Source organism: Melopsittacus undulatus, chromosome 8, assembly GCF_012275295.1.
Source record: "Melopsittacus undulatus isolate bMelUnd1 chromosome 8, bMelUnd1.mat.Z, whole genome shotgun sequence".
In the NCBI taxonomy this organism is placed as follows: domain Eukaryota; kingdom Metazoa; phylum Chordata; class Aves; order Psittaciformes; family Psittaculidae; genus Melopsittacus; species Melopsittacus undulatus.
The window spans coordinates 16,917,268-16,930,397 of NC_047534.1; the positions used below are offsets into that span (position 1 = coordinate 16,917,268).

At 49.2% G+C, this 13,130-nt stretch overlaps 1 protein-coding gene across 2 annotated transcripts in view; it reads left to right on the top strand.

The window, feature by feature from the left end:
- RAB11FIP3 (RAB11 family interacting protein 3) overlaps positions 1 to 13,130 on the top strand; it is a 77,361-nt gene that overhangs the window by 48,166 nt on the left and 16,065 nt on the right. The window contains exons 4-6 of one of the 2 annotated variants that reach the window (XM_034065258.1): positions 4,349 to 4,536; positions 7,533 to 7,706; positions 11,329 to 11,463. In XM_034065258.1, the coding sequence (XP_033921149.1) occupies positions 4,349 to 4,536; positions 7,533 to 7,706; positions 11,329 to 11,463 (497 nt within the window). The remainder of the gene's footprint in view (positions 1 to 4,348; positions 4,537 to 7,532; positions 7,707 to 11,328; positions 11,464 to 13,130) is intronic. The other variant, XM_034065259.1, reaches the window with a different exon arrangement.

A 13,130-nucleotide genomic window follows, 5' to 3' on the forward strand; every position in this document is an offset into this window, starting at 1 on the left:
GCTTGGCTCCAGTCAGGGCAGCATTCTGAGCCTGATACTGGCACCACGGCCCTGGCTGCAGTCAGGAGAGGGTCTCCTTGAGGGTGTTTGTTGTAGCTGGTCTGTCCTGTATGCAGTCAGAGCTGGTGTTCATCGTAAATAGGCTCACACTTGAGTGAGAGTTGTTTCTCCTGTTCCTCTCCCCTCACTTCCCTTCCTGACCTTCTGAGTGTTTGTGGCCAAGGACAGCAGACCTTTGGGATGCTGGGGTGGCTCCGGGCACAAGCAGGGACCAGCCCTGCAGAAAGTGCCTGGGAGGAACTTCCCTGGGAGCCAGACTTCGCCCTTCTCTCCAAGGTAATGCCTTGCAGGTGATTCCCAATAGTCTCATTTCCTCTCCTCATACTCCTTTCTTTTAATGAAGATGGGTTTTAATAGCACTTTACAACACTTAATCAAATGGTCTTTATTCCAACATGCAATCAAGTGCCTGGAATAGATTAACTGCTTCTGGGGAAGTCTCCTAAAGGTGCTTGATCATCTCATCAGTTTTATCAGGGCACACTGCATCACCCCAGTGCTGATTTCATCCCTTTATTTCCTTTTCATCCATGTATTTCCTGTTTCCTTTTAGAAGCAGCAGGGCTCACCGCTGGGCAGAGCTGTGCCTGGACGGCCAACAGGAAACAGATCTAGCACCAGAGGAGTTGAACCACAATCCTATCTCATATCAGGGGCTCTGTATGTGTGTATATGCCCCCATTTTAAGGTCTGAGGTTTACCTGAGATGTCTGTGGGTATGTTTCATTTGATAAAAGCATGAACTACATTGATACTGGTGACACCAACCCCATTCTGAATGTGGTGGGGGTGTTCCTGGCAAGCCCCCTCCAGCACTTGCAGCCTGGCCTGGCTGTCCCAAGCCCACAGCCATCTGTAAGTGTATCATGGGGTTTTTAACCTGAAGAAGAGTTTGCTCTCTGCCTGCTCACAGAAAGGCACAAGCTGCTCACAGCTTGGCCGAATGAGAGATGTGTCAGGGAGGTTTGAAGGGTCAGTGCACACACCAGCTGCTCTGGTGCCATAAACAAGAGCTTTGTGCGGCTGCACCTTTGCCTGGAGCTCAGAGGCTTGGGTTTGCTTTGCTTTAGCAAGCAGCGGCAATGCCTTACCCCTTTGGTTTGTCTATCTGCTTTTTGCATCTTTTCCTGGGGTTTAGTTACTTAATCTGTGGTGAAATGTGAAGCAAAGTTCTCCACGCTCATGCTCAGAAGAAGGACTTTGTTTATGGTTTCAACTGCCTCTTAACTCATTGACCACATCAGTTTAATTTTAATAGAGCTCTTGCGTTTGAGATCTCGAGAGACTGTTTTTAATCCTTTGCTAAACACAAAGAAAGTTTGTAAATCGCGGGGCAGGTCATCCTTTTATTTCTTTGTAAATAAATAAATACCACATCCTTGGTATGGCTGAAGGAGGGTGGTTGATGTGCTCTTACAGTGAGTACTTCTAGCTTGAAGCATTGCTCCCTCATTCAGCCTGTATTTCTCATCAGTGAGATGTTTTGTGATAGTTTGATAGATGAGCTATCTAACTAAGGGCGCTGATGCCCTGAGCTGTTCAGCTCCTGGTTATGCTTCATGTTCAGAGGGTCAGCAGTGGGTGGATTGGAGTGGTTTGGGGTTGTTGGTTTCTTTGCAGCAGTTGTCTTTACTTTGTGCTCATTAAAATACTTCAAGTTATACTTAAATTTCAGTGGGAAGTGTTTATTTAAAAAAAGAAAACAAGCAAATCAACGAAACAACAAAACCAGCAGCATTTACTTTGGAGTCTGCAAGCAAAATCATTTCCAGTTTGGCATTAAACCTTTCTCAAACAGGTGAAAAGCATCCCTATGGAGCAAGCAGGGACATGTGCAGATGTGGACACCTGCTGCATCCCTCCTGGCAGAGCTGTGCCAGTCCAGCATGGAGCATCATCGCTGCTCGTGCAGGCTGGGGATGGGGTTTTTCTCCTAAAATCAAATGTAACCAACATTGCAACACAACATTGTCCAATATGCTGAAGCCTAGTCTCTCCTAAACTGGTGCGTGCTGCAGATATATTGGAAGAGCACTTGAATTACTTAAGCACACCTTCTTCTGGAGTCTGGGGAGCTGTGGGCTCAGCTCAGGCATCAGAGAATCATAAAATCATGGAATAGGTTGGGCTGGAAGGGTCCCTAAAGCTCATCCAGTCCCAACCCCCTGCCACAGGCAGGGACACCTTCCACCAGACCAGGTTGCTCCAAGCCCCGTCCAACCTGGCCTTGAACACTGCCAGGGATGGGGCAGCCACAGCTTCTCTGGGCACCCTGTGCCAGCGCCTCAGCACCCTCACAGGGAAGAGCTTTCTCCTAACATGGTGCAATGTCCTCCCCTGCCCATGAGCAAGCCGACGGACCAAGCCTCCACTTCCAGATCTCCCTCGTCCTCCTTCTGCTTGAGCATTGAGGGCCTGGGCAGTGTTTCTAGGAAGTGCAGCATAAATCCAGTAAAGCACTTAGCAAGTCCCCAGCTGTAGGTATATAAGCAGTTGTGCTTGATTTATGCTTTTAAAAGTAGCAGGGGGGTTTAGGAGGCTTTTGTTTGTATCTTGGGTTAGTAAAGGCCAACTTCTTCTGTGCTAGGAGTGACATTCATCACAGTGGCCTTTGCTCAGAGGAGTCTACCTGAACAACCCAACCTCCTCCCCATGCAACTTTGGACTCTGGTCCTGTGAAGGTTTATGTCATGTTTGACTTCAGGGTGGTGTCTGGAGAGATGCTGATTTCCATAAGTCAGCGTGGGTCTCTGAAAGCTGAGCCAAGCATCCAAGAGGGGCTTCTGTCCGTCTGTCTGTTTCCATCCAGCACCCACTTCACTTGGCACAGGGACTGGTGAGAGTGCCCAGCAGGGAGCATAGCGAGGCTGTTGGCTAGGTTGCTTTGCTCCCCAGTGCCCATGTAGAACAGGAACACTCTTGAGCTGCTCTGTCTCCATCCCTTTGAGGTTTTCAGAGCATCTGTACAAGTTCCTGTTCTCCCTTTGTGGCCTCATGTGTGTTGAGGCAGCCTGGGAATTCATGAAGAAGCAAAATGAGGTGTTAGTTGTGTCTTGAGCCACTTTGCACAAGGGAAAGCTGTGGTTCTTGATGCTGCAGTGTCTAACCCAAAACAGGAGGATCAGGCTGGTTTGCATAGTGTAGACAACTGAATGTCAGTGGGATGTTTGTCCTCTTGGTCTGTGTTTTCCTGTACCCTGCTTTGAATGAACAGCTCTAATGTGACTCTACTTGCTGTTGCAAGGGTGGTCTGTCTGTGTGTGTGTTTTCTTTTCCTGCTGTAATACAGGGCTTTGAGAAATCTTTTTTTTTCTTGCGAAACCTTGGGAAAAAAGCACTGAAAGCTGCTCTGTGTGCTCTCTGGAAGAGAGGTTTGCTTTGGTTGTGCCTGCATTCCAAATGCTGCTGCTTTGCCCTGCCGCCATGCTGGAGAGGGGGCAGCCAGCAGCTGAGCAAGTTTGATCCGTTGGGTGAACTTCAGGTGGAGCAAACAGCTTTTCATGAGCTTCTCTTTATCTTGAGGCCAGGCACATGGGCTCCTGTCCCTCTGCCTGACGCCTCCAGTGACACAGGGTCAGCTGGATTTCAGCGCTGGCACTGGCAGATCCCACCACAACTGTGATCCCAGAGACAAAAATTACTTGGATTGTTCAGAGGTGCTCTGGGGAAGTCCCATAAGTGCTGGGAAATGAGCTGGTGCTTTGATGCAGCAAGCGCTTTGCTTCAGGAGGATGTTTCTTCTGCTCCCACAGCTCTCCTCTGAACATCAGGATAGTTGTAGGCTTGGTGTGTCCAGGCAGGACCATCCCTGCCCCCATGTACAAGCACCAAAGATTAATGCCTTCCTAATGGGCTGAACTGGGAGGAAAACCCAGTCCTCCATGCTCCAGGTGTGTTGTCTTAAAAACCAAATTGTGCTGCTTTCCTAGAGCCTACTGCAGGTCATGGTCCAGTGGGTAATCCCTCTTGGACTCAACAAATCCATGCTCTCTACAAGACCTCCCTCCAACTCTGATGTAGTGTGTATTTCTGTAATCTGCTTTCTGAATACTGCTGTCACAAAGCACATGTGGCCTGAAGGCCATGGTGCAGCCCAGGCTGCTGCTGGGTCCTTGGACCTGGCAATGGAGCCAAACTTGGATGTGGGCTCACACTGTTGTTAGAGGTTGGATTTCTGTGCTTAGAAGTGCAGCGCTGCAGTAATCAGCTATCAAATGTGTTTTGTCCTGCTCTGCAGCACAATTGTGTATCTGTACTCTTATTTCTTCCCCTCTTGTGTTTTTACCAGGCAAATGAGGTGACTGACAGTGCTTACATGGGCTCGGAGAGCACGTACAGTGAGTGCGAGACCTTCACAGATGAGGACACCAGCACACTCGTACATCACGAGATGCACGACGAAGTAGAAACAGACAGTGCCATCGACTCCACCGTGCACTCAGAGTTCACGGATCCCATCGAGGAGCCAGAGCATGGGTGAGTGGGGAGGACAAGGAGCAAAACTCAACCGTGTGGGGCAGGAAACTGCGAGCAGATCAAGACCAAGGATTTAAAATTAAGTGGGCTGAGCCTGTCTTGCTGAAACTGGTTGGTTTCTTTTGTATTTGTAACTTCATGCAAGACCAAAATAGCTCTTCTTTAAGAATAATGACAATTAGACTGCACCATGTGTAGGCTGATTTGGAACTTGGCCTGGCAATCTCTTTGAGTTAATCGTTGCTTTGCCTTTGGGAGAAGTTCTGTACCCTCATTAGCATCTTTAACCTCTAAAATAAGTTCTCAGGTGATCCAAACACCTGAAATGCTTGCAGTTTTTAATCTATCACTTAAGACAGAAATGCAACATATAATTTCCAAGTCGGGAGGGGAACTCACCGTGTTCTTGTTTTACCTAAATACGCTTGTGCCCTTTGATGTGCAACCACCTCCTGTAATAACTAGTTTTAAACTTGTGCCTGAAGCACAGAAGTGTGAGCTAAGATCTTCCCCAAATCTGAACTGCTGCTGGCAAAACTGATGCTAGGCCCACCTCCTTTCCTGGCTTTTGCAGGAAAAGTGGGTGTTGGGGTGAAACTGGGATGCTGGCAGGCAGGAGGGGAGGGAATAACTCCTTTAATAGTGATCCAAGAGCACAGGTCTGCACTGAAACCTCTGGAACAATCATGGGTTAAGGTCTGCTAATACACAGAATTGGTTTTAGCCAAAACCCCATCACCCAGGCTCTGTGCTGTGGTGAGGACATACAATTCTCATTGCTTTTAGAAAGCCCTGGACTTCCCTCCACCCTAAAATCACATCTGGGGATGGCAGGGGCACTGTGAGCGGTCAGTGCTGCTGGGATCTCAGCGCCGGGGATAAAAGGTTGCTGTGGATTAGAGAATAAATGAGATTATCTGGCTGGGCTCTTCTTGCCCAAGCATTCAGCTCAGTGACGGTTAAACTGGGATACAGTGGGTCGCTGAGCTCCCCAGCCGCAAGGCAGAGGGGCTCCGGAGGGGCCATGGCAGCCTGTGTGCACTCTCGTCCCCTGGGGAGATTGACGTGCCTCGGATTCACCTGCCTGTAGGTACCAAATACTTTGCTTGGGAATTGATTCTTTAAGACTAGGTTCTTCTTGAGGGCTCCTGCTACTCCCAGTGTGGGCTTGGGAAGGTGGAGTGTCCTTTGGGTGCTCTGTCCAAGCACAGTAGTGCCTGTTGCCAGGTGTATGAAATGTATGCAAATTGCAGGTGGCCAAAAAAATCAAGGGAAAAGTTAATTTGGCTTCAAGATTTGGAAGGTTTGAGATGGAAACCTCTAGAAATCTCATACTAAGTTGTAATGAGCTGGTTTTGGTGCCATCAGAAGGACAATAGTTTTGCACCTCTAGTGCCCAGAGCTCTTCCAGGGGACAGTCAGTAAGTACAGGCTGACTGGTGCAGCTGGGAGACTGAATCAAAGCTTCAGCAGTGCTTTCCAGTAGTTGTTAGAGCTCAGCATACCTTAGATGGTTTGAGCTTAAGTGGTTATTTAGGCTGAGTCTAGTAAAGATTAGTTAGTCTGGATCTTGAAGCTTCTAGAGTGCCATTATAGAGGTATGGGAAATACTGTACTGTTTATTCCCCGAAGCCTGATCAGATCTGTGCAATGCGTGTCAAACCACAGCCCCAGATTTAGAGATCTGGGGTTGGGTTTTGCTCCCAAGATAAAAATTCCACCCCCTGCCTTCTATTCCTGGTGAGGTTTCCGATGCTTTTGGCAGTGGTCTGCTGGGTGCAGCGTCTGACTCACTGCTGGGGAGGCTGGATCCCACTTTGGGAATAGTGGCACTTCCCTAGTGCACAAGGAGGATGTGCAGATGCCCACAAGCTGGACTAGACTTGTCTGCTCTTCTATAGAGATCTGCTGCTGTTTTTGCTGGAGGATTTATGTGTTTTTATTAGTGGGATAAGGGCAAATCCTTCAGATGGTGCAGGTTTTTGTCATAAATGGCTTATCTGTAATCTTTTCTTTCTGATTTAGTTCAGCAATCTAGTCACACCCCCGTTTTCCCTCTCCTAACGAGTGGATGCAGATGGGGGCATAGCCTGAAATACCAGTTTTTATGATAATGCAATCCTTTTTGTTTTCAAGCATTGAATTTTGGAGAAGGGAGCAGTGCCCGTCCCACTAGACACATACTTGTGGCTCAGAGGCACGTGGGCTGCTTTCACAGCCTGGTTCTTACAGATACCCCCTGCCTTGTTCCCCCCAGGTTTCAAAGCCTCTGAAGTCCTGAGCAGAACAGTCACAGGACTACAGACTGATTTGGGCTTGAAGGAACCCTGAAACTCATCCATTCCCAACCCCCTGCCACAGGCATGGACACCTTCCACCAGACCAGGTTGCTCCAAGCCCCATCCAGCCTGGACTTGAACACTGCCAGGGACGGGGCAGCCACAGCTTCTCTGGGCAGCAGTATCCATAGCTTCTCTGGTATCTCATCATCCTCAGTCCTCTGAACATGAGAATACTCTGAATATGAGTGTGTGTACTGCTGTGGTGGTTTGACTTCATACAACTGTGAAGAAACTACATAAAACTGGAGAGGGGCTTTGGACAAGGGCCTGTAGGGACAGGACAAGGGGGAATGGCTTTAACCTGACAGAGGGGAGACTGAGATGAGCTCTTAGGCAGAAGCTCTTCCCTGTGAGGGTGCTGAGGCGCTGGCACAGGGTGCCCAGAGAAGCTGTGGCTGCCCCATCCCTGGCAGTGTTCAAGGCCAGGTTGGATGGGGCTTGGAGCAACCTGGTCTGGTGGAAGGTGTCCCTGCCTGGGGCAGGGGGTTGGAAGTGGATGAGCTTTAAGGTCCCTTCCAACCTAAACCAGTCTGGGATTCTATGAAGAGACAGTATGTCTGCTGAAATGGAGACATGGAAAGGGGATGTATTAGATGCAGTTGGAAAGGCTGCTCTGCTGGCCACCCTCTAACGTTTTTCCCTCTTTTCCCACAGAACCCATCCACATGACTTGCCCCTGGGCTCAGACCTCAGCCACTCCATTGTTACCGTCATCAGCGGAGAGGAGCATTTTGAGGATTACGGAGAAGGGAATGAAGCAGATCTTTTCTCGGACAGCTTGTGTAATGGGGAAAGCAGCTTTAATAGCTCTTCGTTCCTCTCTCCCAGGTAATGCTCAGCACAGCACTGGCAATATTTTAACCCGTTTCAGTTGCTTGGTATCTTTGCCTGTGTGTTGTGTTTGAGAGTTTTTCCCTCTGGATTTGCACATTGGTCAGCTTGCAGGAGGGGTGTTTTGGCAAACTTTGGATACAACGGGATAATCAACTCAGAAGTGGAAGAGAAGTTGCCTCCCTCAGTCTTTCCTTTTCCTGAGCAGTCTCCATCCTCTCATCCAGAAGCACTAACGCGCAGCAGCAGCAGGTGGAAGAAGCAGTCCACATCTCACATGTGTCCAGGACAGCATCACATTCCCACTCCTATTAGGGATATGGCTCCTCACAGAACCTTCCAGTACAGAAAACCACTGCTCAGCTTTCCCCACATCCTGTTGGATGGCTTTATCTTTCAAATTTTCTCTCTTGTGCTTGTATTTTTGGCTTTGATGTGATGCTTGGCTGGATTTGCACAAGCTGCAGCATCCTTCTTTCTCTGTGCAGCTGCACTCCTTGCACTGGCGTCTGAAACCAGGCAAATACTGTTTTTCCATGCGGGGTGGATTGAGAAGCTCCTGTGACAGTACGAAACCCACCAGTAGTTACTTTCCAAGGTAAAAAAAGCAGAAGCTGGAATGCTCAGCCCACCGAGTCTCTGTGATGACAAATAGCACCAGAGACACGTTCCACCCTGAGGCAGGGCATCTCTGTGCAAGGCAGGAGTGGTCCCTGCCAGCCGCACCCTTGTCCTGAAGACAAGAACATGCTTTTTTCCTTCGGGATGATACATGTTAGTGATTTTTGCAGCAGTGTGAACTTGTCATAACGTTTTTTTGCTGTCTGCCTGTTTTCCACCCGCTTCCCAAAGCCCTTCATAGGGTTTGGGCTGTTGTGGTTGCACAGGGCTGGAGACCTGCTCCCAAATCTCCAAACTTGCACTTTGCTACAGGCCAAGGCTGACTTTTGTTTTGGAAGCAGCACTTCTGAAGGTGTTAACTAAGCCTGCCATAGGAGAGTGTTGCTGTGGAGCATGCCTAACCCGTTACTTCAGGAAACCAGCACTCCAGAGCTTGATGTGATTGGATACCCTGCAGTGGAAGGGGCACAAGCTCAGCCACGCTTGTCCTTTGATTGCACTGGGCAGAAATGCCAAGGGTGGCTGGCTGTCCTGGTGCTGCAGCTCCTGGATAAAAAGCAGCCTTGGTGTTCATTTGGACTTTTTCCTTGAGGGTAGGCTTCCAGCCTGGTCCAGAAGGGTACTGGCAAGAAGATACTCAGCTGAAGGAGCTTTGCAATCAGTTAGACTGTATCTTTAACATCAGTCTGGAGCTTCCAGGTTGCCCACACATTCAGTTTTCACATCTAGCTCTGTCAGATTATTGTCTCCCCTCTGCTCTCTGTCTCTTTGGATTTTATCCATGAGATCCTGCTCTGCAGCATCCCTCCTCTGCTGGGAGGGCCTCACTCAGCACGTGGCCATGCAGCTCGTGGTGGTTTATGCTGGAGACTTGCTGCTGGGGCTTGCTAGGGAGATAAACCCTGCACCACCTCCAGAGCCAAGAATGCAGTCTGTTTGAAACTGAGGATTTCCCCATGCCTTCCAGGTCTAGCCCTCACTGTGGCTTGTGTGTGAGGGCCCTTAGCTGATGGTTCTCTGTGATTGGGCTGTTTTCCTGAATAAAGGCCTGCCACCCCAGTGCGTTTAAACATAGGGAAACTTTAAATAACTGCAGGACATTGCTGGCTCAGGCTCAACTCTTCCTTTTTTTTTGGCCATGGTTTGACCATGGGGAGCGGTATCGTTTGTAAATGGTCACATCGCCATGCACCCTTTCCATGTTACAAGAGAACAGGAGTGACATCAACCAGTTCTCCTGCCGCAGCTCCACATCTTCACCAGGGCTCTAGTACAAACCCCAGTAAGCACCAGTGATCTGTGGAAGATGAATGTTAGTCCACGAGATGGAGGGAGGAGGCAGGAAGGCTGCACGTGGCAGTTTGCAACCTGAGGCGCAGTGCGGTTGGGCTCTCACCCACTCAATGGGCACACAATCAACACAGCCGGAGGCCAAGTATGCCTGCATGCACCCGAAGAGCTGCCAGGCTGGCTTGTGGGCTCTCCTCCACACTGCTTTCCCCCTTTTTGATTAATGTTTGTTAGATTTGGGTTCACACCTCGCCCAGGGATGCGCTCAGGTGAGCTGGTTTGCCTCTACTCACTTAGCCCAGAAAAGGGCACATCCCTTCTTCAGATGCCACAAAGCTTCTGCCACCTCTTACTCTGTGCAAAGTTTGAGCAACTGAACTGACTGCTGGTAAATAATGGTTACCCTGGTCCAAGCCTGCCCTAGAGGGTAGGGGAAATGTTTCCCAACTAATGTTTTCTTTCCAGGAATGGGAAGAGCTGAGTGTTTTGGCATATACTGTTGTTCAGTTACTTGTTCTAAGGGGGCTTGGAAATACTGTACAGACAGCACAAGCTCAGAGGCCTGATCATGGGAATGGCTGGACCACCAAAAATGTCCCTGAGGGGTTAACACAAAGGGGCTGAGCCCTGCTGGGGTGTTCCACACACTCAGCATCTCCCGGGCCAGGACTTGCCAGTGTGTATCCTTCCCTGACAAGCCCTATCAGATGCCTTTTAGTTTTAAGCTTGCTTGTGTTTGCTCACCCCTTTACCTGTCTTTCTTATTGAACTGCTTTGGTTTTTCACTATTAACCTTTCTTTGATTCAAGTCTGTGGCTTCCAGAAGCATGTTTTCCTACAGGAAGGTTTTGTGGTGTGTAGTTGGCCCCAAAGTACCATGAACTTTTTGCTGTTGACAAATCCTTGGCCAAGCTCTGTCCTACCCAAGTCATGTCAGGTGGGGAATAGCCCCCTGGCTTGCCAAATGCTGGTGAGTGCCTCGGAGCTTATTTTCCATGTCAGTAGCTGAAAATAAAAAACTGATCCATTCCCCTTAGCTTCCCAAGCTGTTAAAGCCCTGCAGACGCCTGTGTCCCCTTGCCAAATGATGTTCTCTACAGTAAGCCACCACCGCTGCTTAGCTTCCTCATTCTTCATCTTGTAGGACAGAGCAGTTGAATTGCAACCACCTTTTTAAGCTCAGCTTAAAAGCTCCTTGCAATTAAAATCTGCCTCTGTGTGTTACTGAGGTGGGACCACAGCAGCATGCTGCTCTGTTCTTAAAGCATCCGTTGGAAACGATTTGGCTCTTCCGGCACCCAGCCCAGCAGTGGGTTCAGTCTGCATTTACTGAGGCAAACAAGGACCATTGTTAGAGCATCCTGAGACAGGTTGCTTGGAAATTCCTGTTGGAAAATAAACTTTGTAGTCATGTGGGGTTGTGAAGAGCGTGAATGCTCCTTCCCCTGGGCTCTTGGTGGTCCTCCGAAAGAGCTGGCTGTTCAGGGCTTTGGAAACATGAGCCAAGCTCAGCTGCTGTAAATTTGGCTTCTAAATTCAAGAGAGGGATAATGGCCCAGTCTGCCCTGCAGCTTTTAATTGCAGGTCTTGTGTCTGTCCCCAAAAGCTCCCCTTCACCAAAGTACACTCAGCTTGTGGAAGCCACAGATGAAGTCAGCCCTGTCTGTTCTGTTCTGTCCTGTTGAAATGACCCTTGTGATCTCTCTAGCACCCATCCGCTCGCTGCGAAACTGCACAGCATTATCGCAGATGAAGCATTTGAGTTTTACTGTAGCCAGTGCCACAAACAAATCAACCGCCTTGAGGATCTTTCTGCTCGCCTGAATGATCTTGAAATGAATAGGTAATTGGGCCCATGTGTGGCCATTTCAGTGTTGGGAGTGACGGTCTGGAAGGGAAGACTCTCCTTTGTCTGGCACAGCTTTACTTTGCTGCTGTGTTGCTTGATTCCTGGTTGGGAAAGGGGATGAATTCCACCAGATAAGGTGAGCCTCTCCAGGCGGTAGAGGTCATCATAACCTTTAATAAGGTTATTTAAAAGCTGTAATAATGGAGGGCGAGAAGAAGTTTCCTTTACTCTGAGCTACAGAGGCTGGCAGACAATGAGAGTCTTCTGTTCTGCTCTGGGCAACCTCTTTGCATGTCCTGCTGAGTGGTGGGTGCTTCTCCACACTGAGTTTTGCAGTCCGTGCACTGGGAGTTGAAAGCTGTAAGCTGATCATGTACAGTATTTCTATCACCAAGGAAAAGACCACCAGGCCTTCTGGTTGGTCATACCCAGTGTGGAGGCATGCCTGAGTTACTGGATCAATGTGGAAAGGCAGGTAGAGCCCATCCTTCAGTAACCTCAAGACAGCAACTTGCCCTCCAAGGCTTGGAACCTCTCCTGTAGATGCTTTTCCTTTGCCACAGTAAGATCTCATGTCATCCAGCTGCCTGCCCACTCATGGGCCACCACCAGCTGGGTGGATGTGGTAGGAACCAGGACCTTTACATAGGAACTTCATGAGGTTTGAGTGTAATGTTTGAGCTCCACCAGCCAGCAGCTGGACTTGCTGATCTGACAGGTGGGGACAGGGGAGGGATTTCTATTTGGTTTTTAGGTTTTCAGAGCTGTTTGTCATCTGCTGGGTAGAAGGATGGTGGCATTAATGGTAATTGTGCTTCTCACATCTGATGTATTCTTTAAGCCTCGTTTTTGGTTATGCTCTTGGTCTTTGTCTGTCCTACACAGGGACAGTGTAACATGGGAGCCCTCTTGGGCTCTGTATCTATGGGAAGAGAACTGGAAAACAAATAGGAGCTTGACTTTAATTTCTTTTTTAATGGAAAAAGTACTTCTGTCCCTTTCTCTTCCTCATGTAAAGAGCTGTTGGGGCCTTGAGGGTCAGTGATGGGTCTTGGGTTATGCAATTAAGGATAACACTGCACTTCCCTTGATGCATCAGTAGCCCCACTCCATTCCAGGCTCTCTCCACAAAATAGACCTGCAAAGCTGAACTAATACCTCAGAGCCTCCTCTGATGGATGGGACTTCCAGAGGAGGTTTCCCCATCCCGTACTGTTGCAGTGGGAATTCCACAGGTTCCAATTTAGCATGTGTCTTTTGGGCTCAGGACAAGCAGGTGTCGTTGTTCCTCCATCTGTGTCCAGGGTTTCCATGCTCAGATGTCCTAGAAATTGGTTCCAAGTGCCTTGTGCATGGACCCAACGGAAGGGGCATCACCCACCCTTTCTCTGTGAGGACGTGTGAGGTGTCCCCATGCAATGTGGGCACATGGCAGGGCCTGTGGTTTGTTCCCAGCATCACCAGCAACAGGAAGCCCTCAGTGCAGGGGACAAGTTCCAGACTGCAGGCAAAGATTGCAGCAGGAACTGGACCAAAACCTGAGCCCAACAGCCTCACACTGTGCCTGTCGAGGCCTGAAGACACCTGCTCCACAGAGGATGCCGGCAGCTGGGGTGAAGCCCAACTGCCTCACTCTTAAAGGCTGTGGGCATATATACAGT